This window comes from Nelumbo lutea, chromosome 5 (genome assembly GCF_056320005.1).
Source record: "Nelumbo lutea isolate HS-2025 chromosome 5, American lotus-T2T, whole genome shotgun sequence".
Classification (NCBI taxonomy): Eukaryota; Viridiplantae; Streptophyta; class Magnoliopsida; order Proteales; family Nelumbonaceae; genus Nelumbo; species Nelumbo lutea.
This window is the reverse complement of record NC_142688.1, coordinates 82016351-82044275: the sequence shown is the minus strand read 5'-3', so window position 1 is coordinate 82044275 and position 27925 is coordinate 82016351. Positions and strand designations below refer to the sequence as shown.

Genomic DNA, 27925 nt, shown 5'->3' with positions numbered 1-27925 from the left:
ACTCTCTCCAACGTCACAGAGCACATCAAACATTTCCGGATGACAAATACGGAAGGTTCAACGCTGAAATGTCTGTCCCAAGTCTACGGTTGGTACGGTAAAGGCCAGCGAGAATATTGTTCAGGAGACAATACTCACAGCTGTCTTCTCCGGTTCATTCGGTTGATCAGATTTTTATCTTCGCATCATATATTTCTTTTTTCCTGAGATCCTTTTGCTCTGTGTCTCTAATTTTGGAGTCTCTTTTGCGGAGAATTTTGGATTCCTTTTGATTCCACTTCTTCGAACATCCAGAGAGGTGCGTCTTTTTTTTTACCTTTTTTATCGCATTAATTTTCATTATTAACTCTTCCCATTGAATTTATGCTTATGTTTATGTTTTCTGCTGTTTATCTTTCTTTTGCATGGATGAATTCTTAAAGAAATTACAGTTTTCATTTTTCAAGAAAAGTTTCTTTTATATGCTTTTTCATACTCTGGTTTTTTATGGGATTTTTCGTGTTTTGGCTGGGTTTCGATTTCCTTGTTTTGGCTTCCGCCTGTTGGAGATTTTCTTCTTTTCATTTCAGTTTTTTAACATAAAAAAAAATCTTTTTGAAGGAAGTTTTCCATGTCTCAGTTCCACCTATCGTACTTGTTGCTTTATCTTGTTGAAATTTGTATCTGTTTATTTTGTTCTTACTTTTTTTTTTCGAGTTTTGATTTTCTATTCCTGAATGATGCTTAAATCCGGTTGCATTCTTATTTTTTCCTCCTTTTTTTTTCTAATTGAATTGGTAATAGGTTATTCTTTTTTCTTTATCAGTTAATCTCAATTTGCTTGTATATCTTCTTGATCTTGTAGGCCGTTCTGGATTAAATAAATGGCAATTCGGACAGCCCATATTTCCCTTGCTGTTGCAGCATTTGGTGCGCTGTCCTTCGTACTTGGAGTAATTGCTGAAAATAAGAAGGTTATTTTTCTAAACAAATTTCTTAATTTTTATGTAGAATATACGAATAAGAAGTAACTGCTTTTTTCCCTTGCAATTTTGATGCTTCAGGTTATGCTCTTGAATACTCAGAGGATGATTAATCACTGGCAGTCTGCCATGAACATCTTTTGGGTCTTTTAATGTGGATCAGAATTAGATAGATTTAAGTACATATTTGCATCCATGAAATATAAATTCAAAATAACGCTATAATTGCTACTGGTTTCAGTGTTAGACACGAAATGAGCACATCTGATATTCAAAATGTTTTTGCTGTGTCAAATTTTCTACTTGCAAGGCTGAAATGGATAGCCTTCATGATTGGAAAATCATCTGTTGGAAAGCTTTTATACTATACTTGGTATGTAAACCTATAGGGAAAAAAAGGTTTCATGGAGAGGTTTTGGGTTTCCTTGTTGATTTTTTTTTTTTTTTTTTTTTACCTGTTCTACTCCTATACGTCTACTTATGGCTTAAGAATGTCTTACACATGCTTTGTTTTAGCTTTCTCTAAGTCTTCCTAAGATTTGATATGTTAAAATGCCAATGGAGTTACAGCGCTGACAATTTCTGTCCCAACCCACCAACCCGGCCTGTTTTCTTTCTAGGTCTTAAATGGGTAGATGTTATGAAAGACATTTGTTCAGCAAGTAGGAAATGATATATCACTAAAAACAGCTGTATGACTCTAAAAGTCAAGTTTTTGAACCAAATCCAGGAGTATAGTAATTGATGTACCATGAGAGAACCTTGAATCTCTGACAACCAACATCATGATTACCAAGAATGAAGTTAACCGTAAAAACTGTGGGCCTGGAAGCAATATGTACTTTTAAAGGGATTCAGAGCCATTCATATGATGGTCTGAAGTAATCTTTTGATCCCTACAGAACTGCTCAGGCATGATTATCAGCCATTGTCACTTTTGAAACCCCTGCATATTTATAAAGTGAACCATCTAAAATCAGTGGCAAGTCAGAGATTGATCTGTGTTTGATAACTTTTCTGGATTCCAAAATCAACTTTTGAACCTATCCTCAGCCAATTTCCTATTCTCATTCAGCCTGAAAAACCATCATGGTTAATCAACAACTTGGTCCTCTTGCATGCATTATTTTCACATGGTCAATCTTTTTCATTGTATTCATTGTTATTATTCATAGAAGAGTTTTGGTTCCAAGTCTACACAAATATCTGTTTTTTTGGGGCTGGGCCGTTTGTTATATTAAATGCAAAGAATAGAAAAAAGAAATTGATATAGAAGAATAAATAGAGAGAGAAAAGATAGTTTAAGTTTCAGTGGTTTGTTGGTGAAGCAGAGGACCTTTCATAGTTGTCAAGGGTTCTGGGCAAATTCTGGGTGACAGTGGGATGCCTAGTCACCTAGGTGACAAAAATTGAAAAATAAATAAATTTTGGTTTGTTCCCTAGTTCCGTATACCTACAAGCATGCATATTAATTAATTAAAAAAAGATAACAATTCTTTATTAAGAACATTAAATTTCCTCTCGAAACATGGTAAATTATCATATCAAAAACACAATAGTATTTTTTAATATATTTTATCCTCATTTCTTTCTTCCTTTTTCTCTTCTCAAAACCCTTGAATTTTTTAAATTCAATAGTAAAACTTCAAAGCAAATTATCTCAGGCTGGCAAGAGGTTCAAGTCTGAGGATGGCCGCTTTGTGCAAAAAAAAAAAAGTGCCAAAGATAGAACCATTCCCAGTCTACCCCTCCCAAGACCTCAGATAGCTAGGATCAACATTGGGTAATGTCCTTTTTTTATATAATATATAATAGAATGTACTGACACAGATATTAATAAGATGTAGTAATAATAATGATATTATAATAAGACACCCATCTTATGATTATTTTTCTGCTAGGTAGGTGGCTATAGTTCAAGGTGTTCAAATGAGGTGCCCAACCAAGGGCGCCTAGGTGACACACACCTTGACAACTATGCCCTTTTTTTCTCTTACCAAAAAAAAAAAAAAGAGAAAAAGAAAAACTATTTGGTACTGCTTTAGCCAAAAGAAATGGGGTGGGATACTAAAAAGGGAAAGGTTTTCACTAATGAAGAGAGATACATTCATAATTTAGAAAGAGGAAAACACATTTGCCATCTGTGAAAGGGTGGAAAAGTTGATCCAAGAAGGAAACAAAATTCACCTCTTTTGGAAATGAGAAACTATGAAAAGACATGTAGAAAAGGAGCATTCCAGTTCCTTTATTTTAATAAAAATTCTAAAAAGCAAGAAATTTTGAAGGGTCTATACAGGCAAAGATTGCAACTTGTCCTACCATATATATCTTTAGAAATAGCATCCCCCATGATTCCACTAATCCATTCCCTTCAAAGTTCTTGCAAATTCTAGCCACTGCCTCCTTTCCCCTCCCTTATCTTCACCACTAGTGGGGCTCCATGCGATGCACGACAAAATCCAATAACCAATATGATGATAGAAGGGATTAAAAGTGTTAGAGTTAGCCGAATGAGGATTAGATTAGTCTTTTTCAGTCAATTTAAGTTATGTGCTTATGTGGCAGTTCTAATTAGACTTCCTGTCCCATACTTAAGTGGGGGCAGTATAGTCATTGTACTTAATTAAACCCTTATTCATATTATGGTCAAATGGTAGGGTTTAGCCTACCATGTTCGATTGATTTCTTCTTCTTCTTCTAGTTCGAACTGCTGAAGCCATTGAACAAACATGGTATCAGAGCAAGACGTTGCTCTCTAAATCTGCTCCTCTCTGATTGTGACTTCCTTTTTCTTCTTTCTGGACTGAAAATGGAGAACACAGACTCAACCTAGGTTTGAGAACACTTCGGTCCTTCTTCCTCTGCTCAGAACTGTTTTTCAAGAAAATAACTCCAAAAGTGGATGGTCGACTGAAGCTCTCCATCGAGGTTGGTTACCTTTTTTTTCTTCTGTTGGTATTTCTGCGTTGAAAACCTTCAAAAAAAATCTGCTTGGACTGATCAGAACCTAAAGAACTAGGTCGTTTGTAGCCTTGGTTCTTGGAAAAAAGTCCAAGAACAGGCTGTGTTTACAGTGACCGAATGGTGTAAGGGTATGTTTGACCCTTTTGTGTGGGTCTGTAGATTGTTTTGAAACACTTGTTGGTCACAAGTGACCTGAATCGACTGACAGGTTACTGCAATGGGAGTAGTTGATGTTTTTTTTTGAACTTGTAGTGCCCTCTGAAAAGGTCAGATAGACCTGTACCATGTGTGACAGTTATTGTCGTGTGGTGGTGTTAGTGATGCTCATCCTCTATTGAGCAGCTTCAAGAGTGCTCGTATGTGGTTAGCGAGTTGCTGAATTAATGTCATTGTGATTTATGGTTCTGTGAAATTAGTAGTGGTGTGAACAAGAACAGAAGTTTGTGTTTTTTTTGGCTAGAAGGAATGAGTGAATTGCCTACATCAATTTTCTTCCTTGTTGGTGTTGTCTGAACGCTGGTTTACCTTTTATTCTTAATCTAAATGGTAGTTTACACAGTGGTGATTGATTGTGACTGGTTGTGAACTTATCATCTGTGTTTGGAGATTGCTGTAGTGTCTGGAACATCAAACTCTTGACAGCAATACTCGGTTGGTGACTGGGGATTCAGCATTAGAAGTAGCATTGGGAGGGCATCTTGGCAGCAACTGGAGATGGTTGTAGTGATCAAAAACCTAGTGTGGTGATTCCCTCTGACTATTTGGGTGTGCATATGACTTCAATTAAACTTAATGGTGAGAATTATGTGCCATGGGCCAAGTCAGTAGAAGTTTTTCTCAAGGCAAAGAGGAAAGTGAAGCATGTGAAGGAAGATAAAACCATCAACTGACTTTTCAGGGTTTGATGACTGGGAATAGGAAGATGCCCAATCATGACATGGTTATGGAATAGTACCCAAAATAAGTGCCAACTTTATGTTTTTAGATACAACTAAGGACATATAGGAACATGCCAAGAAGTTTTATTCTGGGCAGGATAATACTACGAGGGTATATCAACTCTATCAGGAGTATTTTGATCTGCAACAAGGGAATAAAACCCTAGAAGAGTATTATGCTAATATGAAAAACCTCATAAATGAACTAAATGTCTATCATCCCCTAACTCTAGATGTTAAGGTTCAACAACAACAGAGGAAGCAACTGGATGTCACTAGGTTCTTAATGGGGCTGAAATCAGAGTATGAACCAGTTAGAGCCCAAATTTTGGGAGGTTCTACTCTTCCTACACTTGAGGAAGTATTTGCAAAGGTTTTGCAGGATCTCCTTGGGTTCTATAGAGAGTACCACACTGTCTGATAGATCAGGATTTGTGGTAGCCAAAGGAGGTGGACATGGTAATAGAGGGGGAGGACATGGATCTCGAGGAGGTTGTGGTGGTCCCATATTTGGCATTGGTGGTGGCTGTGACTCAGGGGGAGACCGTGGTAAAGGAAAAGGTAATTCTACTAGGAAGTGTACCCATTGTGGCAAGGAAGGACATTTGACGAATTTTTGTTATAATTTCCATGGCCCACCTTCTACATGGGAAAATCATGCAACAACTGGTGGGGTTGATGTCAGTGATAACCAACAGCCATATCTCACACCTTCCACATCTACATTTATTTCTAAGAAGGAGATGATGAGTGTACCGTGCAATGAGTATGAGAGGTTCCTTCAAGCTACTTCACAACATACTACTGCCACCATTGTTCACTCAGGTATTGCTTGTTTGGCATCCAAACCCTCTCCCTGGATTATTTACTCTGGAGCCTCTGATCACATGACCGGGACTCCAGGTGTGTTCTCTTCTCTCTCTGAAACTTCCACATCTCAAACTGTTACCATTGCCAACGGTTCATCTTCCCCCATCTGTGGTGTTGGTAATGTTGACACGACTTCTTTTTCTTTATCATTTGTTCTATATGTACCTAAATTTTCATTCAATCTTATGTCAGTTAGTAAATTAACTAAGGCCCTTAATTGCTCTATTACATTTTCCCCTTCGTTTTGTGTTTTTCAGGATCTCAAGACTGGGAAGAAGATTGGTGGAGGGCATGAAACTGGCGGATTGTATTATCTTGATGATGGTGGATCATTAGTTGCACTTCAGACTTCCCTCACTCCTCTATAATGGCATTGTCGGCTGGGACATCCATCCCTTAAGGCACTCAAGATACTGGTTCCGTCTTTGAGTCATTTGTCATCTTTACAGTGTGAATCGTATCAATATGGGAAACACCATCATGTTTCTTTTAGTCCTAGGGTTGATAGTTTACAAGTATTTTGTCACTTTTATTGATGATTGTTCAAGGATAACATGGATTTTTTTAATGAAAGAAAGGAGTGAATTATTTTTCATTTTTCAAAAATTCCATGCTAAAATATGGTGTTCCAATCAAAGTTCTTCGTTTAGATAATGGTCGTGAATACTTCCTCACTTCTTTTCAACAGTATTTAAAACAACACGGCATCATTCATCAAACTTCATGTGCATCCACCTCTCAGCAAAATGGGGTGGCTGAATGAAAGAACTGTCATCTCCTTGAAGTTGTTCGGTCTATTCTTCATCATATGAGTGTTCCTAAACGTTTTTGGATGACGTTGTGCTTACTGCTTGTTTTCTTATTAATCGGATGCCCTCTTTCATCCTTCATGGTCAGTCTCCCTTTTCTATTTTGTTCCCCACCTTGTCTCCCTTTTCATTAACACCCCGGGTCTTTGGCTGTGTGTGCTTTGTTCACAATCTGAGTCCTGGGTTAGACAAGCTGGATGCACGTTCTATTAAGTGTATCTTTCTTGGCTACTCTCGGACCTAGAAAGGGTATAAGTGTTATAATCCCATTACTCGAAAGTTCTATGTCTGTCCTGATGTCACGTTTTTCGAGTCTGTTCCATTCTTCTTGGGACTCGAAGTTTCGTTATCTCCACCTTTGCTTCCTCTCCCTCTTCCAGTCCGTGATCTCATTCCAAGTGTTCTAGTTGGGGCTGAACCGTCACCTTCTCCAGTGTAGATTCCTATTGAACGACCACTGATCTGGCAAGTGTACACTCATCGACAGACACCGACACCTCCTTCGACTTCTACCTTGTCTATAGATCCTGTTGTTGCTCCTGTCCCAGAATCTTCTGAGCTTGATCTTCCCATTGCTTTACGGAAAGGTAAACGTAGTTGTACCCTACATCCCATCTCTAATTTTGTTTCAGTCTCTCACATTTTCTCTTCACATTGCCAGTTTGTTTCTCTTGTCATCTATCTCTATATCTAAGGATGTCCAAGAGGCCCTTACTTCACCCGGGTGGCATCAAGCAATGGAGGAGCTCTCTGCTCTTCAGCATACTCACACGTGGGAACTCACTACTCTTCCTCCAGGTAAGCATGTTGTGGGTTGTAAATGGGTGTATACTGTTAAATACTTGTCGGATGGTAGTGTGGAGTGTTTGAAGGCCTGACTTGTTGCTAAAGGTTATTCTTAGCTATATGGGGTGGACTATATGGAGACCTCTCTAGTGGCCCTTGTTTGGCCCTTGTTTTAACTTGACATTAAAAATGTCTTCCTTCATGGAGACCTCATGGTGGAGGTATCTATGGAGCAACCACCTGGGTTTGTTGCTCAGGGGGAGGATGGTAAGGTGTGTAGACTAAAAAAGGCAATTTATGGGTTGAAACAATCTCCTCGTGCTTGGTTTGGGAAGTTTACTAAAATGGTAAAGAATTTGGAATGAAACAATGTCGGGTTGACCACTCAGTGTTTAGCTATGATTCAGAAGCCGAAAAGATTTTATTAGTAGTTTATGTGGATAACATTGTCATAACTAGTAGTGACAAATTGGGGATTGATAAACTAAAGGTCTTCCTGCAAGAACATTTTCAAACAAAAGACCTTGGGAAGTTGAAGTACTTTTTGGGTATAGAAGCTGCCAAATCAAAACAAGGTGTAAATCTATGCCAAAGAAAATGTCATTGATTTGTTGGATGAAACAGGACTGTTAGGTGTGAAACCGGCAGAAACTCCCATGGAACCAAATGCTAAGTTGAGTAGTGATACAGGTGAAATATTTGATGATCCTGAAAGATATAGATGGTTAGCGGGGAAGCTGAACTAACTGACTATCACAAGACCAGACATCTCCTTTGCAGTCAGCATGGTGAGCCAATTTATGCAGAATCCTCGGATACCTCACTAGGTTGCAATTCTTAGAATTGTAAGGTACCTGAAGGGAGCTCCAGGCCGTGGGTTATTGTACAAACCAGGAGGAAGACTTGAGGTAGTTGGGTATACAGATGCAGATTGGACAGTCTCTATGTCAAATAGAAGATCTACTACATGTTACTACACATTCCTTGGAGGCAATCTAGTGACATGGAAGAGTAAGAAGCAGACTGTTGTGGCAAGGAGTAGTGCTGAAGCTTAATAGAAAGTCATGTCACACACTACGTGTGAATTAGTATGGCTAAGAAACCTCTTACAAGAAATTGGATTCACAATGGACAAACCTATGAGATTGTACTGTGATAATCAAGCTTCAATTCACATCTCATCTAATCCTATTTTTCATGAGAGAACAAAGCACATAGAGATTGATTGCCACTTTGTGAGGGAGAAATTCCTTACTGGAGAGATAAGCACAGAACATGTGGGCTCAAGTGATCAGTGGGCTGATTTGTTTACAAAAGGTTTAAACTCAGGGAGAGTGAACTATATATGTAACAAGCTGGGATTATATGACATATATTCTCCAGCTTGAGGGGGAGTGTTAGAGTTAGCCAAATGAGGGGTAGATTAGTCTCTTTCAGTCAGTTTAAGTTATGTGCTTATGTGGCAGTTCAAATTAGACTTCCTGTCCCATACTTAAGTGGGGGCAGTTTAGTCATTGTACTTAATTAAACCCCTAATTCATATTATGGTCGAATGGTAGGGTTTAGGCTACCTTGTTCGATTCTTCTTCTGGTTCGAACTGCTAAAGCCACTGAACAAATAAAAAGAAATGAAAAAGGAGTCTTCTAACATTTTGAATTGGGCCAAGTTGGTCCCACTCCAATCCAAGCATTATTTTGGGTGATTTACCTAAAAATTTAATTTTATTAATTAAAATAATTTTTTTATTAATTTTAAAATCTAAACTTAATGTAATTATTTTAATTAAATTTCATTTAATGAATTATTCTTTCTTTTATATCAATTAATTATAAACTTTTATCAAGGAGAGTTTATCAAAAGAGAACATTAAAGAGGGTGGATAAAAAAATATTGAGAGTATTAATGGAGCACATCCATTTTCTCCTATACTCTTTGGCAAATGAAGAGGGGTGACCGGGTGTGTCCTCTTTCATAAAAAAGGGTTGTGTCCAATATTGTTCATAGAGTACTTTATTAGACCATTAGCAAAAAAAAAAAAGTTCAAGCCATTCACTTAACACTACAAATATTGAATTTATAAAAAAACTACCTTCTCTCTCTACAGAAAAGAATAATTCGGAAAAGTAAAAACAGAAAAATTTTAACAAAAAACAAAGAATATATTAACAGGGCAAATATTAACACGAATTATAATGTTTACATATCTCTCTTTCTAGTCAGGTTTCTTCATGGTAAGGTGAATGATCATGAAATTCAAACTCTCTCTCATATATAGAGTTCTTCATTGAATACAATTCTTCCTCACTGAAAGAATCAGAGACATTGATCTTACCTTTATCAAAATCAGATTTTCAATTTCTATGCTTGTCTTTAAAAAATGATAATCATATTACTATAATTAAAACTATTTTTAACATGTTAGAAATTAGAATTTAGCTAAAGGGATCAAAAACTGATTTTAACACATTTTTGTTGCATGTCAGTCCAACCATGGACAGACCACTCCATTATTAACTCTATCCCGAACATGTGTAAGGTGAACTATAAGGGAGATGGATATCATGAAAGACATGGGTTGTTTGAAAACAGATCAGATCAAACCTATTTTCAACCATCTTCTTCACTTGATTCAATTTATTGAGTGTATTTTCCCAGCTAAATTGTCACCAATGGAGGGACCAACCCATGTTGTAGAAAACTAGTCGTAAACCTGTATTTGATACACATCACAACGATCCCATATAAAAATTCAAAAGGCACCTCTCTCCATCTAAGTACAATTGCGGGTGGGGGTGACATCTTGTCACCTAATTATGATGTACTGCTTTTCCTTTTAGCAATATTTTTTTTTATTTATCTTCAATAAAAAAGTACATGGTTCTGCTCTGTCCCCTATCACCCAGCCTGAACATCTTTGCACAAACAATGCTAACCTATACCATACCATCCAGAAGTTCCTGTCTTCTTAATGGCACAACTCTCCTGCTCTCTCTTTCTCTCTGCCCCCTTATTCTTCTCTCTTCCTTTTTTTTTTTCCACCGATCCCACTGCAAAGAAATACTCTTCCTCTTTTCTGAGCTTCCCATTCGATAGGAGTGACATCGGCCATCCATAAAGTTAAAGAAACAAATATAAACATAAATTCTAATCAAATCTAGTGCACTTAAAGCTCTAATTTAAGCAATTTGATCAAGTTAAAGGAGTATGTAAAGTTACAGGAAATGAATAAGTAAGAACCACTAAAATTTTTCTTGATAAGATAGCAATTAACCATGAGTAATTTCCTCAATAATTTCAGTGCAATGGAGGACCTAACAATGCAATAAAAGGTTGGCAAGGGATGCTTGTGGGATAATCTAAGACATCATCCTTAAGCCTTTGCTATTTGCTAAGGAATAAAAATGGCAAAATTGGATCAACATGCTCAGAGATGCCCCTGAGAAAAGATGAACTGAACAACTAAATAATTTGAGTGAGGGTTGTCACATATAATTACAATTCCCACAAAGAGAACTAAACTGTAGTAAAGTAACCAACAACCATTTCTCAGAAAGTAACAGAACTTACTTTTTCAGATATACTAAGAAAAATGATTCTAGTACCTGTATAGAGGCAACATGAAGACAAAAGTTGACACCAAGTAGCTTTGGCATCAATTGTTGCAATTTGAAAAACATTTTCCGGTAGCTTACTGAAAAATATAAGAATATCAGGCACATTAAAATTAGGGGATGTAACATCTAGTTCTGCCCTTTCTAGCTGCAACATGAGAGGCATATTAAATGAACCCCCACTAATATTGTGTGGTTGAATACAACATTACTAATTAAAACTCCTAGGGGAACAATATCCATAAATTAGCAAATGAATCAGGCAGAGGAAAAAGAAAATATAATTCATAAAAGCAAAAGAAAATTTAACTCTAACTAAAATTGTCTAAGAGCCTGGGAAATAGAGAAGTAGGACCTTTTTGGTATGCTGCAACACATCAATCTTGCCTTGGAATGCCAAGCCTGTGAACACTTGCCAAGCTTTTCCCAAGCAATTCCAACCGCTTTCCTACGATCTTTACAGCTATTAGGACTTCAAGAGCATTGATAGGATTGGGGTTGGGTTCTTGTGTAGTAGGAAGAGTAGGGTCTTGGGTTTTGGCAGAGCAACGACATATCTTGGTAGGGAGAGACAAAGGGTGCAAATATAGACTTGAACTGGATTTTCTGTAATCTGAAACTATAAGACAGACCACATATGTGTGAGAACTTCTTTCTAGCTTCAGATCCCAAGGGTTCTAAAAGAACTGCCATTGTTATTTGCAAAGGAGGCAGAGAAGAGAAGTGCACATGGGTTGATATCCTTAAAATGGTGAATCACCACAACTAATTTCTAGCTTCAGATTCTAGGGTTCTAAAAGAACTGACATTGTTATTTGCAAAGGAGACAAAGAAGAAAAGTGCACCTGGGTTGGTGTCCTCACAACAATAATGCAACTTTGAACGGAAGCCCACCTGGGTTGATATCCTTAAAACAGTGAATCACCACAAAAAAGAGGAATAACAGTAAATGTGGAAACAAAAAAGGAAAAAAAAGGTAAAACAAAGGATGGAAACCTTGAAGGCTAGCTGAAGGCTGAAGCATACTTCTGCTAGGAAATCCAAAACTTCAAAATGCCCTTCGCTTTGGTGGTCGAACCGTGTTTTACAGTGTTGTTTTGATGTTTTCATGCACTCTGCAACCTTTTGGAAAACAGGGGAGAAGGGATTGAGAATTGCGTGAAAATTGAAAGTGGATATAAACATGCCTCATGAGACGTATATTATCTCACACCTTTCTAAAATGGAAAACCAAAAAATAAGGGATTGAATCGTGATTTTCTTTGCACGTCCCTAATACGCCCAAAACAGATAAAAGAAGAGATGGGTCCAAAACATGATTTTGGAGAGGGTTTGGACGTGGCCAATAACACTGTAACTGAGGAATTTGATTCGCTAGTTTCAATTTAACGTGGCTTTTAAAAAATAAAAAAGGAGAAAAAAGATAGATTTCCTTGTTATATATATATATATATATATATATATATATATATATATATATATATATATATGTATGTATGTATGTATGTATATAGATTAGTTCTTGTCCCTTGACTCTACCAAGGCACACTAGGTACAATCTACCTTCTGGTCCTTCAATGAGTTGCAGCTGACAAGGAGATCCTTACAGCCTTAAAGGCCATTGCTTTACTAAATTCTGGATCAGTTTTAACTAGATTGTTTGTCAATATTTTGAAAGATGTTAACAAAATTTATAGTCTTTTAGCTGTCAAATGCTGCTTGGCAAAATACAAGTGAAAATCCAGTTGATAAATAGTACTTATTATTTATTCAAAACTATTGAAATAGCACCTCAAATGGAATTATAGGAAGAAGACCATACACTTATTTCCATTACTGGTAAAATATATTGAAAGAAGACCATGTTCCTTGCTACATGGAGCCAAGTTTGTTAGTTGTTTCCTTGTGGCACTTAAGTTTCTCTTTAGATATTTTAGTTATGATTGTATATCGTATTTCTCTATAGTTTCTCTCTGACTTGTTTCCTCTTGGAATATTGACAGCCTGAATCTGGAATTCCAATCACTAGGAAAGATGCTGTTATTTGCATGTATCCATCTGACCCAACTGTTGTTTTGGGGAGTTTGTCTGTTGTAGCTCTATTTCTATCCACCTGTTTTGGATTAGTCTCTATATTCTACCCATACAATGGGAAATCTGTTCCACAAGAAGCTCTCTTCCAAAGCACTGCATTGGTTGTGTTCTTGGCAATTGCAGTGTAAGTAAACTCTTCTTTGTTACCTATATTAAATCTTTGTGGATATCTACTTATGGCCACCAAGACTTGAACGACAATCTTCTTGTTTTGTCAACTTGTTATTTTCATTTTGTGATTCTTTTGTAGAAAATTTGAACAAACAATCGTTTTCCTGTAAAACTATTGACGCATAAATGTCAAAATGTCTAACTAATAAGGATGACTCCATTATGGAAAACTTACTAGAATTTGTTTTAGACCAACCTTCCAAGTGGCAACTCTTAGAGTATTTAAATTAAACTTTTTTATTTAATTTAGGACACTAAATTTGATTAGTTTCGTAATTAAATAACCCATTTTATCCAAAAGAATGAGACCCAAAGCAATGTAGCATTTTGCAAGCCTTTATGTTGAGTCTTTTTATTTGAAATAGGAAACAACATAATTTGAAGCCTAGTGTGGGACTCTCTCTCTCTCTCTCTCTCTCTCTCTCTATATATATATATATATATATATGTATATATATGTATATGATATTTTTAAGAATTAAATAGCACTTAGCACATTAAATAAGTCCATCACTTTAACTTGTATATTGATAATTCGTACTTGTCAAATCCAATGGTTGCATTTGAACCTTAGGCTGTGTTTGGGAAGAGTGCAAATGCCAGTTCAGTGCATATATGCACTTTGGTTCCGTTTTGCAGGTGTTTGGCAAGGATGTATCTGTGAATCGATACTGACAACAAACATGGATTCCAAGACATGTTTGCATTCAAATGAAAGCTTGCAACTTTTGCACTCGAATTGTTCAATGTAAAAAAGGTGGATTCCAGTCTTGGGATTTGTGTTTATACCTATCACAACTAAAAATCATTTGGTAAGAATACAAAATTATCAATAGAAAAAGGTGGATTCCAATCTCGGGATTCGTGTTTGTACCTATCACAACTAAAAATCATTTGGAAGAATGGGTTTGTGGTGTGTGAGCATGAAGGGATCTCAAGAGGCTAGAAGAATTCAAGGAAAAAGAAAAAGATATGGAGAATTTCTAAGTCTCGTGGAAAGATGGCAAATTAGTTACAGTTTAAAGGAAGATATTGAAGGAGACCTGGATGTGAAGTGACTTGCAAATAGGGATGTTGAGATTGATAAGGTTTTGGGATTATTTTCTTGGGCGAAGAAGCTTTTGCTAGAAAGCCTTAGAAGAATTCAAAAAAAGAAGTGAGGAGGGGCATAAGAAGACCTTACTTGCTAAAGGAAGGAAGGCATGGGTTGAAGGAGAAGGTTTGGAAGAGGATCTTGATGGGGATGAATAATTCCGTCTTTGGGAAGAGTTTGTTGGGGTTGCATTTTTTTTTTTTTTTGGTCAGGGATGTTGAAAGTGAGTTTGAGTGTTGATGATTCTATGAGTTGTTTTCTCCTGGTGGGGTGTGTGTAGGTTGCAAATGATTTGATTTTGTTGTAGGTTTTTTTGTTTCCCCTTCTAATTTCCCATTTTTTTCAGTGAAATTTTATTTTAGTATAAAAAATACAAAACTAACCAACCTTGAATTATTCTAAAGCATATATATTTGTATTTGTACCGATCATTTTTATATTTGTACTCTTCCCAAACACAACCTTAGTAGAATTGTCAATACTAGAGTAGCTCTTTCTAGCATTTGGTAGCTTAAAAACATGGATTCAGACCTGCAATAGTGAGAATTGAGAAGAAAGGAGAGAGGAAGAAGAGAGAGGAGAGAATCACATGGTGGAAGAATCCAATATGTGGACTTGGTAGCACCTGCTACTTTTATTATAGAAAGGGGTGAGACATAAAATTACTTTAGAGTTGTAATGTAGTTTGAGGTTCTGGCCCCTGTTTATGGATCTTATAATGGGGGCCCCTCTGTAATCTTTTACTCTGATTCTAATAAAATTACTTTACCTTTCTTAAAAAAAGAACAAATAAATAAATAAATAAGGAGAAAAATATATAAATACCCTTGTGCCTACTAAAAGTAATATTTCAACACTCCCCCTCAAGTTGGGTCATAGATGTCAATGAGTCCCAACTTGTTACATAGCTCATTATAGTGCAAGGCATTCATATCCTTGGTAGGAACATAAGTTAATTGATCTTTAGAATATGCGTAAGGACTACACACTTCTCTTTGTTTCAATCTTCTCCCTTATGAAATTCTTGTCCACTTGAATGTGTTTCGTCCTATCATGTATGACAGGATTTGCAGCTATATTTATGGATGCCTTGTTGTCACAATAGAGAGACATGGGATCATTTACACCAGTGTTTTATAAGGCGTAGGAGGTGTATGCCTGGAGGGCGGCGAGGCACTCCCAAAATTCCCTAAGGCGTATGCCAGAGGCGCTGACACCTTTGAGGCGTACGCCTCTTGCGCTTTTTTCATGAGGCATACGCCTCATGGGCCTCATGCACATCTGATATAAAAAGACAGAAAAAAAAAAAAGAAAAAAGAAAAAAAAAGGAAAGGAAAGGAAAGGAAAAGAAAGGGAAGGGAAAGAAAAAGAAAGAGAAGATAAAAAAAAGAAAAGGAAAGAAAAGGGAAGGGAAGCAAAGATAAGGGGAAAGAAAGTGGTTTGCCCCTTTCCCCTTCGGCTGGGGGGAAATCTATTAATATCAACAGTCTTTTCTATCCTACTCGCTTCATCAATTGAAACAAAATCTTCTGTAGACTCTTCCCTCGCCCCCTCCATTATCTTATGAGCTATGATCCCTATCTTCTATACAATCCTTAACTGATAAATCCTACATGTCAACAACTGGTAAAGTTCAATAGAAAATAAAAGAAAAGTAACAATAAATGGTGATAAGTTATCACCACAATAAACAACATACAGAAAATACCCACCTTACAAGCAGATCCACCCATCTCCTTAGTTCTTTATGGTTGCCACCGAAGACCATGCTTCAAAGTATCAATACACCCGATATGCACAAACATGCTGTTGATTGACCTGGAGGTTCTTGTGGCTTTCCTCTTATAGACTTTATTAATTTTCTTAATCTTCTTGGAAAGCCTAGCTGCACCTAATCCCAACTTCAATTGAAAAAAAGTTGTAGAAATATGTATTAACCTTTGCTGATTTTCCCCTTTAAATATTCTTAATTCATAATCTTCTTCTGAGATCCTACCGAGGCATTGGTTGGAGGTTTTGTTACTTCCAGGTACTTCTCTTTCATTGGAGGCCCAAGATAAAGCTGTTTCATCGCAAAGCTACCCCCGTCCACCTACCTGGTTAATCTTTATCCCCCCCCCCCCCCCCCCGGTTCAACCTATGCTGAATAAATGCACTAACAATACCCTCAACCACAACCACCTCATTGTCTTGATGAATGAGCCCAACACTATCACCAAACTCTAGTGATTTGTAAAGCTGAGAGAATATTGATCAATAAGTTCAGATGCCAAAAAGCCACCAAAAATAATGAAGACGGCGACAAATGGAGTGTCTATTAGGAAAGCGGGCAGGAAAGAAGGGAGATTGGAGTTTGAATCGGTGTTTGGTAGATAGGTTTGTGCATTCGAATCCAGATATCAGAGATGTGGAGAGATGGACAATTGAGTAATGGCAAAACTTGAGTTTCTCTTGCATCAGGAGATTGGTAGTGTCAGTCTTCCTTTTTCAGCTTTAGATTGAAACAAGACATGGAAGAAGACCTAGCAAGGGAAAGGTTAGGAATAAAAAGGAATGTAGAAATTTTCTTCAGTCGTTGGTCTCCCTGTGTCTTGGAAAGGATTTAGAGAAGATGAGATTCATTTGGCGTGATGTTTATGGAATACCCTACATGTTTGGAGTACAGAAGTCCTAAGGGCAATAGGTGATGCAGTTGGGAGATATAGAAGGTTTTATTTTAGGAACAGGAGATGGGAGAACATTCAGTTTGCAAGAATCTTAATCGAGACTGAGAACGCGAGATTGATTCCTACTGCCCTGGATTTGTTTTACCTGGATGAGGTTTACAATCTTAGGATAGTAATAGCTGGGGAAGATCCATTATTCCACCTGAAAGACCAGAAGGCAGCAAGAGAAATTTTAAAAGGAAATTGCTTGAAACAAACGTTTGATGGTTTTCCTATGATGGAAGAGTACAGTCAAAGATGATAGGTCAGGGGCTTGGTTTGCAAATTCTAATATTTCTAAGCCCCTAACTGGAAAAGGAGAAAAAAAATTAAATTTTGTCTTAAGTGGGGCTAGTCCAATTAACCATGAGTCCGATTCAACCCAACAGTGGTCCAATTCGAGTTTTCACCTGAGCAAGGTTATAAATGATTCGAGCCAAGGGGTAAAAGCTTCGGAGGGTATGGTGAATGCGGTGGGTCTGTCAGGGGGTATGGTTGTAGTGTGGGACCCAAGTAACATGAGGAAGATAAAAGAAAAAAAAGGGAAGTTCATGCCATATGTAAGGAAAGGAACAGGACTTTTCAAGACAAGGCTTGTAGCATGGAGAAATGGTTGCGGCTGTGGGCAGAACAGTGGTAGAATGGGTGTTGGTTCTTCCTGAATTCAGTCGACAAAGAAAGGAGGATATTGGGAGTGGGTTAGGATAGACTCTGGAATATCAAATATGTAATGCGGAGCTTGTCATCTAGTTTGTTTGAAGGCACTTTTGTTTTCTTTGTTTTTGGGTGCTGTCTTATCAGCCTGATCTGTAATTTCTTTTCTTTTAATAAAACTTTTGCTATTTACTTTAAAAAAAAGGGCTTCAGAGGTAGCCGAAGAAGGAAGAAGATGCCTGCAGGGGAACAAAAAGAACGTCTTTGGAAATGGGGAGTACAAATGCTTTGATACGAGATAATCTTATGAGAGTGATGATCATTTGGAGATTCGACGAGAACCTACCCAAGAAAGTCAAAGATTCTTGAAGAATTTGGAGAAAACAAGTAAAGTTCCGAGGATTCACGAAGATTTGGGGACTGTTCTCGCTCTGAAGAAAGGAGAAAGACTTCGATCTATTTTTGGGGGTGGAGAAAGAGTTCGTTGACTGTATATCTTAGTTGCAACGTCTGTGAAAGCAAGATTACTGATTCAGAGGTAGGCCATCTTGACACCTTTTTTGTTTTTTGAGTTTGATAAGGGTGAGAAGACAGAAAGTAAGCTCCCAAACGAGATGGGGACTTCTACTTCAATGTCTGTGGAGACAAACTAGTTTGTTGAGAAGCTCTCTAACTGTGACCAAGAGGGGATAGTGGAGGGGTGCAACTTTGGTTCGTTATGGCTGTTACAGTTTTACTCTGGAGGAAACGGGTTTAGAGGAAGGGGCAAAACAGGCTGTTAGTTCTGGTATGGTTGATGTTGTTTCCTCGGAAGATAAAGGTTTAGAGGAAGGGAGTAGAAACAGTAATGAAAGCAAGGGTTTCTCGGGACCCAAAGTATACAATAGAAAGAGAGCTTACAGGACAAGACCTTTGACAAAGACTGAAGGTGAAAAGTGTCCAGAGGTTGCCCTATCTTCCGATGAGGTGGGAAGTCTGAGCAAGGATAGTGAGGAAGAAGTTTGTTTAGATGAGACTCATCACATCGATAAAGTTGTTAATATATCTAAGATTGTGCTCGTGGCTGCAGATGTAGGTAAAGCTTTAGGCCTGTTGGTGTTGGGAGGTTAATCTTTTACAAGGTTCCAAGAGCTGGAGGAACAATATGTGATGCCTATAAGGGAGAAACATGGAGATATTCAGAGGCATCCACTGCTGGTTGAGGAAGGCCAAACTGTCTTAAATACACTTAATTCGGCAGAAGTGATTAGTGAAAAAGCTGAAGATTTGATTGATTCCTAATTCTTTGAGAAAACCAGTCCTGGAGCTGGAAAGGATTAATGAGGCCCCTTCCTGCTCTTTGGTCTTCAAGAAGAATGCTGTTGCAAATAGAAACGTTAAAAAGCAGAGAAAACACCCAGATATTCTGTTCTCAAAGGCCTTGCCTTTGCTAGACTAAAAGGGAGTCTCTTTGGGATTAGACCAAACAAGAAGATCTTGAAGATAAAGAAAGCCTCAAGAAGTTTTTAATGCCAGAGTTTTTTTTTTTTTTTTTTAAATTACAGTTCTTGAGGGTGCTTTGTCGAGATTTGCAGAGAAAGCTTTGTTTGTCGTCTAGGGGGGATGTTGTGTTTCTTTGATTGTGCAGCCTTTGGGGTCAAGATTGTTTTGAGATGCTAGGATTTTTGGTTGTTGTGGTTTTGGTTTTTATCTTGGGTTTTGGGTTTTGGTTGTTGTGGTTTTGATGGTTTGTCGAGGTTGTGTCTAGTCTGGGCTTCTGGTCTTGGAGTTGGTTTGTTTCTCTCTTTTCCTCTCTCGAGTGACTCCAGGTCACTCTTCTTTGTATTTTCTTTTTTCTTTTCGTTTTAATAAATTTTATTTTAGGGAAAATTCCCAATAGGTACCTTGTACTTTAGGTCGAGTGCCAATTTAGTACTTGAACTTTAAAACGCTACAATCTAAGTACCTGAACTTTCGTTTTGCAACAATTTAGAACCTGGCGTTAACTCACCATTAGTTAGAAGACAAAAAGACATAAAATACCCCTCATCTATTTCGAGTAATGCATGAATTCCCTATTGAAATTACAAAAAAATGACCCCATCAGCTATTTCAACCAATGCAAGTGGGAACCATTGTTCACACTTGCAGTTACTGAGATTCCGAAAACTGGTTCCAACACAACGCCGGTGATGTCAAATGAATGCACTTGAGCTGAAGAACAAACACCCCCCCAAGAGTTGTTCTTCATGCACTTGAGTTGTCCTGGTTGATATCTCAATACCCCAAATTCTCAATCCTCCATTGCCGGGTCTTTTAGGTAGATTTGGTTATTGGGTTCTGTTTTATTTTTTCAGATTATCCTTTGAAACGAAGAAAAAGAAACAAAAAGGAGAGAGCTTTTTGTCGTTGGTTGCTTGAGTTCCTTTGTTTTATCTCTGGAGTGGTTTGATCTTTGATGGAGGTTAATGGTATGGCGGGAGGAATGATCTCCTGGGATGCTTGGGCTAGAGATGCCTCTGCACCAAGTGCAGCAATAGCACCATCCTCACCAACACCACCACCACCAGCACCCCCAAATGGTGTCATTTGCAGGTCAAGATGCTGATCATCACTCGCAGTCTTAGTCTGTGAAGCAGCATAGATACCCTCATGCCACCAAAGCGAAGCCGCAGCAACCTGTCACGAGGCTAGTCGACGAGGCCCCGTGCGGTGCTCGATTGGGGTCGAAAAAGCCTACAAATGCAAGCAACAACACACAAAAGGAAACAGGAGTGCACACAAATTAGACAAGAGGCAACTTATATTGCATTAATCAGTGGTAAGCACAAGCACACAGTACAGTGTCGAGGGGATCTCGTGCTTAACCTTTAGACGCTTATGAGCTCACTTGACTACCTACCTCCCCTCAAAGAGTACGTTAAGCTTTTGGGGAAATGACAAAATAATACATCAAAATACTATACATGCATACTATTATTTACATAATTGCCATTGGCATACCCCCCTTACAAAAAGAGTACAATGACCCAACCCAAAACACTTAGATGGCGTGTTGATGGCGCTGATGGTGGCTGAACCGTCACAGTCTCCCCTACTCAATTCAATCTTCGTCATCGAAGATTCTTCCTTAGGTACTCGTCCAGCTTCTCTGCGAACGGAATGAGGTCTTCTGCTAGCTCCCAGGTGTCTTCTTCTGCAAGTCCCTTCCACTTCACCAGGTACTCCCATTCTGATGTTTGGGAGGATTGGGACAACCTATGGTTGAGGATGGAGTCGAGGGATCGGTTCTTGGGTGGTTGGTAGGGTGGGTGTGGGTGGTGACTTTTGTTTCGGGAGGTGTCTTGGTTGTCGACATGGTAAGGTTTAAATTGGCTTACATGAAAGACAGGGTGTACTTTAAGCCAAGGGGGTAATTTGAGTCGGTAGACTGAAGCTCCTACTTTGGCTATTATTTTGCAGGGTCCCTCATATTTTCTCACAAGCCCGGGGTGTACTCTTCGAAAGAACCTAAGGCAATGGGTATGGAGTTTTACCAAGGCCAGGTCACCTATTTGGAAGTTCTCGGGTCGTCTACCCAAATCGGCCCATTTTTTCATTCTTCTGGAGGCTTTTTCTAGGGAGGCTCGAGTGATGTCAAGGCATTCTTTCCATTCTCTGGTGAAAGTGAAGGCTCGAGGGCTTCTTCCTTGATGGTCGTTGACGATGCTGTGCGGACATCTTGGTAGTTGGCTGGTGATGACTTCAAAAGGACTTTGATTGGTGGAGGAGCTCTTTTGTGAGTTGACGAAGAATTGTGCAATGTCCAACAATCGAACCCAATTCTTCTGTGTAGCTGATACAAAATGGTGGAGGTACTCTTCAAGGAGGGAGTTCATTCTCTCTGTCTGCCCATCTGACTCTGGATGGCTGCTGCTGGAGAAGTTCAAGTTCGAGCCAAGAAGCTTGAATAGTTCTGTCCAGAAAGCACTAGTGAATCGGGGATCTCGATCACTAACAATGTTCTGTGGGACTCCCCAATATTTCACCATGTGCTTGAAGAAAAGGTATGCCGTGTCTTCAGCTGAAAGGTGCCTTGGTGCTGGGGTGAAAGTGGCATACTTGGAAAATCTATCGACGACAACAATGATGGATGCACAGTCTCCCACTTTAGGAAGACCGCTAATGAAGTCCATGGAAACACTCTCCCAAGGTTGTGAGGGAGTTGGAAGAGGTTGTAGGAGTCCAAGAGGTTTGGCACGCTTAGGCTTGTCTTATTGGCAAATCAGGCATGTCCTTGTATATTCTCGAACATCTTGCTCCATATGAGGCCAATAGTAGGCATGTTGTAGAAGTGCCAATGTACGCTGCCACCCAGGGTGTCTTGCACATAAGCTGTCATGACATTCACGTAGGAGAGTCTTCCTCAAGTCTTCAACTCTCGGTACAAATATCCGCCTTCCCTTTGTCAAAAGAAGGCCTTCTTCAACCCAAAACCGCCTAGTCTCCCCTTCACGAGCCACTGTCAATAGGCTCTGAGCGATGAGGTCCTTCTGGAGTCCTTCCTTGATGCTCTTAATGATGTCCAGTCTGATCTGGCTTTGAGAGGGACCTTCACCTGTGGATAGTGCTGCAAGCTCGGCCTTCCTACTAAGTGCATCAGCAACCCTGTTCATCGGCCCTGGCTTGTACTCTAGAGTCATGTCAAACTCCGCTAAGAAATCTTGCCATCGAGCTTGCTTAGGGCTCAGCTTCTTCTGTGACTGAAAATAACTAGTAGCTATGTTGTCAGTCTTGACCACGAACTTGGAGCCAAGCAGGTAGTGTCGCCATGTGCGGAGGCAGTGGACAATGGTTGTCATCTCCTTCTCTTGCACAGTGTACCTCCTCTCTGTATCATTCAATTTGCGGCTTTCAAAGGCGATGGGATGTCCTTCTTGCATCAAGACCCCACCAATGGCAAAATCAGAAGCATCTGTGTATAGCTCATACGGCTTGCTTGGATCAGGCAAGTCGATGACAGGTTCTGCTGAGACAGCTTTCTTCAAGTCATCAAAAGTTGTTTGGCAACATTCACTCTAGGTCCACATACTAGTCTTCTTCAGTAAGTTGGTGAGGGCAGTGGCTCGTGCTGAGAATCCAGAGATGAATCTTCGATAGTAGTTCACAAGGCCAAGGAAGGAGCGAAGTTCGGTGACCCTGGTGGGCGGTGCCCAATCTTGAATGGCCTTGACTTTAGCTGGATTCATGCTGATTGTGCCTGCTCGGATTATATGTCCGAGGAAGGCCACCTCTTCTATGGCGAAAGAACATTTCTCCTTCTTAACAAACAGATTGTTGTCCCGCAAGACCTGAAAAACAGTACGGAGGTGGTCAACATGTTCCTCCAAGGTTCTACTGTAAATTACAATATCATCAATATACACAACCACAAATTGGTCTAGGTAGGGATGAAATATTCTGTTCATCAATGTACAAAAGGTGGCTGGAGCATTGGTGAGCCCAAAGGGCATGACCCGAAATTCAAAGGACCCATATCGTGTAACACAAGCTGTTTTGTGTTCATCTCCTTCAGCTATGCGCACTTGATAGTACCCCGACCTCAAGTCTAGCTTGGCGAAGTACTTGGCCCTGCTGAGCTAGTCAAAGAGGTCGGCCACCAAAGGTATGGGATATTTGTTCTTGATGGTGAACTTGTTGAGAGTTCGGTAGTCAATACAGAGCCGAAGAGATCCATCATGCTTCTTTTGGAATAGGACTGGTGCTCCAAAAGGGGCCTTAGAAGGCCGAATCAATCCGGCATCCAACAAATCATTCAACTGCTTTCGTAGCTCGGCCAGCTCAGGAGGAGACATTCTGTATGGCGAGCGTGCCGGTGGTTTGGTTCCAGGCTCCAACTCAATCTTGTGATCCACTTCTCTCCTTGGGGGAAGCTTCTTCGGCAATGTGGGAGGCATGACATCCTGGAATTCTTCTAGTGTCATAGCAATCGCTGGCGGGATATGCCCGGTTGGTGGGTCAGGCAGGTCGGAGTCCACCAATGTGGCTAGGTAAGTGGCATGTCCTTTCCGCACTCCATCCTTGAGTTGCAATGCTGAGAGCATCTTGGGGGTGGACGTGGTCCCTGGCACAACTGGAACCATGCAAGGAGCCTGATCTTCGAATATGCACACTTTGTTGAGGAAAGGCATGGGCACCGCCTTTATTTGAGTTAAGAAGTCCATGCCGAGAACAACCTGAAAATCATCCATGGGCACGACTGAGAGGTCTATCGTCCCTTCCCAGTCACCAAGTTGCAAGACCACCCCATGAGCTACACCTTGTATGGGTTTGGCATTAGAGTTCACAACCTTCAACCATCCGACTTCCTTGGTAGGTGCAAGTTCTACTCGGGATGCCTCCTCCATAGAGATAAAGTTGTGGGTAGCACCTGTATCCACCATGGCTCTTGTGGGCTTACCATTCAAGCGAATGTCTACATACATCAGTCCCTTCGGCTTGAACTTTGATGCTCCTTGCGGGCTCGTCTTCTTCTTCATTGCATTGAGTCTTCGTAGAGCCCCCATTCTTGTCTCCCCTGGTTCCTTCTCCTCCTCGCTACGCTCATCATCACTAAGCTTTGCAAGCAAGGCATTGAGCTTCCCCTGACTAGGACAATCCTTAGTCCAATGTTTTCCCTCACAGATGAAGCATGGTGCCGGAGGTGTTCTCTTCACAAACTGGCCACCCCTGTATCCCGAGTCTCCTTTGGGTCTCCTGTAGAACTTCATAGTGTTGGGTTTACTTGGCCCCGAGTCTCCCTTGGGCGCGTAGTAAGGTTTCCTATCGCCTCCAACCTTCCCTACGCCTTGATATGAGTTGGGTTTGGGGCCATCTTTGCTTGGTCGTCTGTTGTCTACCAGTTGTTCAGCAACGGCCATGGCTGTGGCGAGGTCCTTCACACCTCGTCTCTGGAGTTCAAGCTCGGCCCATTGTTGTAGGCCGTCCATGAAATTGAAGAGCAAGTCCTTATCTGACATGTCCGTGATCTCGAGTGATAGTGCGGAGAACTCCTTCACGTACTCATGCAATGAGCCCGTGTGTTTTAGGTTTTTGAGCTTCCGACGGGCTTGGTACTCCACGTTCTCTGGATAGAACTAGCGCTTTATCTCGCTCTTGAACACGGACCAGGTATTAATGGAGCATAATCCTCGCTCCGCATCGGCACATCTCCTGCGCCACCATAACATGGCAACATCAGTAAAATACATAACAACAGTACGCACCTTGGCCGCCTCCTCAACGAGTTCGGCGGTGGTGAAATATTGTTCCATTTGCCACAGGAAGTTGTCAAGCTCCCGGGCATCGCGGATCCCTGCATATGAGGTAGGCTCGCGGACTTTGATCTTTGGAGGGGCTGGAGCAGCATGTGTGCTGGCTGTATTGGCCATCAGCCTCTTCAGAAGGGTCACTTCGCCCTTCAAGTCTTCGAGCTGGATCTGTAGGCACTTCACCAGGTCTTCTAGTGGGTTGTCTGGCTTGTTGGAGCTATCACCGGACTGGTCCTCCAATCTTTCCACGATCGATGCTACGGTCTCAAGGTTGAGTTGAAGCTCGTCCACGCGGTCACGAGTTTCTCCAACCACTGCTTCGCAGCGCATGATGCGCTTGTCCATGGTCGCAAGCTTGTCAACTAACTTGTCATGCTTGCTATGCTTTGAGCTGACACCTTTGTCTTTGGGAGAGCTATCTCTAGGCTCGTCCTCATAATAAACCCGTGAGATCCCTTCCTGGATCTCCTCTTGCGTGTCACGATTCTTCATCGGCTGGTGTTGTTGCGGGGCACGACAGGGACTCGTTGGGCTTGACAACCGCTAGTGTCGACCTGGCTCTGATACCAACTGTCACGGGGCTAGTCGACGGGGCCTCGTGCGGCGCTCGATTGGGGTCGAGAAAGCCTACAATTGCAAGCAACAACACACAAAAGGAAACAGGAGTGCACACAAATTAGACAAGAGGCAACTTGTATTGCATTAATCAGTGGTAAGCACAAGCACACAGTATAGTGTCGAGGGGATCTCGTGCTTAACCTTTACACGCTTATGAGCTCACTCGACTACCTACCTCCCCTCAAAGAGTACGTTAAGCTTTTGGGAGAGTGACAAAATAATAAATCAAAATATTGTACATGCATACTACTATTTACATAATTGCCATTGACATACCCCCCTTACAAAAAGAGCACAAGAACCCAACCCAAAACACTTAGATGGCGTGCTGATGGCGCTGATGGTGGCTGAACCGTCACAGTCCGGCATTCAGTGACGAGGAGGAGCAGGGATTCACAGGGGAAGACGGCGGAGCAGATGGGAGAAAGAGGATGTCTCCGTGGTAGGGACTGAGCAGGGATTCTCATCATGGTGGTCTTCTACATCGGTGACGATGGTGGCTCTGAAGGCAATGACCCCTCCGACACCAGCAAGAAGAAGCCCAGCGGACTCCTGCAGAAGAAAGGCAAGTGGAAATCGGTGTCCAGGACCATGATGGAGAAGGGTTTCTATGTTTCTCCGCAGCAGTGCGGGAACAAATTCAATGGCCTAAACAAGAGGTATAAGAGAGTTGACAGATATTCTGGGAAGAGGTACGACTTGCAAGGTTGTCGAGAACTAGAGTTTGTTGGACACAATGGACCATCTCTCGCCTAAGACAAAGGAGGAGGTCCGGAAGCTTCTCAATTCTAAGCATCTCTTCTTTAGGGAGATGTGCGCCTACCACAAGAGCTGTGGTGGTGGTGGCCTGGGAGGTGGAGCTGGCGGTGGCCACCATCCGTTTGAGGTGGCGGCAGAATCGGCAAATCATCAGCAGCAACAACATTGCTCCCATTTGTCTAAGGATCATTCTGTTATTAGCAACCCGAAAGGCTTAAGCAAGGGGGAGACCGAGGGGTCAAAGATGAGGACTGGAAACGCGTGAAGAGGAGGATTGCGACAGCAAAGATGACGATGAGGAATCTATGGAAAATGGTCGAAGGGGCCATAGTAGTGAGCATGGAGGAGCAGGAGGGGGTGGACGTGTGGAAGAGGAAGACAACGAGAAGTTGGGCTCGAGGAAGAAGAAGAGGAGAGGAATGTCATTGATGTCACCATTGATACAGCAGTTGAACAGTGAGATGATGATCGTGCTTCAGGATGGGTAAAATGGTCTGTATATTTTCGTAAAGGTTAGTTTGGTATTTTGAAAATATTTACCCGCATTTGATATCACGTGATTCTTCTAACTACGGTGAGTTAATGCTGGGTATTAAAATGTCGTAAAATGAAAGTTCGGATACTAGATTGTCACGTTTTAAAGTTCAGGTACTAAATTGGCAATCAGCCTAAAGTACAGGGTACCTATCGGGAATATTTCCTTTATTTTATTACAAAAAAAAAAAACAATTCTTCATACCATTTAGAAGTTCCCTTATTACATACCTCGAGTAAAGTTTGGGGCCAAAAAATAATAAAAATAGAAGTGAAAAGATCTCTTATTGCATGTTTGTCGCCCGTAACTGATTCTGCCATAGCCTGATTTATTTATTTTTTTCTTCAAAATGACTATGGCTGTGGATGTAAACTTTGATTATTTTGAGTATGCTTTCCTGATTGATGGATCTTTGGTCCACTAGAATATAATTGGTCTGTGTATGCACTAGGCAATTTCTCTCCATGTTCATGAGTCACCTTATGGCCACGGTTGTTTATGTTAAACATTTGTATAATACATATTTTTGTGGGATTATTTTCTCTAAATTGTTCGTGTTCACTGGCGAAATTAGGGCTGTATCTGCACTAGCAGAAGGGATGATGATGTGGGCGTCAATCACGGAAGGCCTTCACATTGCCCGGAATGTACATCACATCGTAGACGCAGAATGCCCCACTGCCAAGACCGGTCTCTTTGGTGGTGCTGCATTTCTGGCCCTTGACGCATCCCTTTTCTGGTTGATTTGCCAAATGTTGACACTTAATGCCAGAGCCGATTACCTGGATGAAGATCCTAAAGGTCAATATGGTCAGGTCCTTGCAACAGATTATGATGCAAATGGAAAGGGCAGAGTCTAAAGCATCAAGAATATGCCTGTGCTTTATGCTTGCATTCTGTATTTATGATCTTCCTGTTAGGAATAATCTCTATTGTTGTGTATTAAGCTCTTTAGGCTCCGTTCATTTTTCGATAAATTACTTATCCGTGTAATATTTTTTGGAAAATACTTATCCAGATAAGCGTATTTATCTGTGTTTTTTTATTTCTTAGATAAATAATATAATAGTTGTTTTAGTCATAAAAA

General features: G+C 40.3%; 1 protein-coding gene and 1 long non-coding RNA gene across 2 annotated transcripts; one reads left to right on the top strand and one right to left on the bottom strand.

Annotated features, from left to right (window-relative positions):
* Positions 1-27925, top strand: LOC148853097 (uncharacterized). The gene is made up of 4 exons (XM_088943544.1): positions 1-298; positions 845-953; positions 12945-13159; positions 27413-27925. The coding sequence occupies exons 2-4, from the start codon at positions 864-866 to the stop codon at positions 27696-27698; spliced, it is 591 nt and encodes a 196-aa protein (XP_088799670.1). The 5' UTR covers positions 1-298; positions 845-863; the 3' UTR covers positions 27699-27925.
* On the bottom strand, positions 11113-17210 carry LOC148853098 (uncharacterized). Its single transcript, XR_016098984.1, has 3 exons — positions 16012-17210; positions 11938-12063; positions 11113-11835 (listed from the first exon to the last, which is right to left on the bottom strand). It is a non-coding gene; the product is annotated as an uncharacterized LOC148853098 (long non-coding RNA).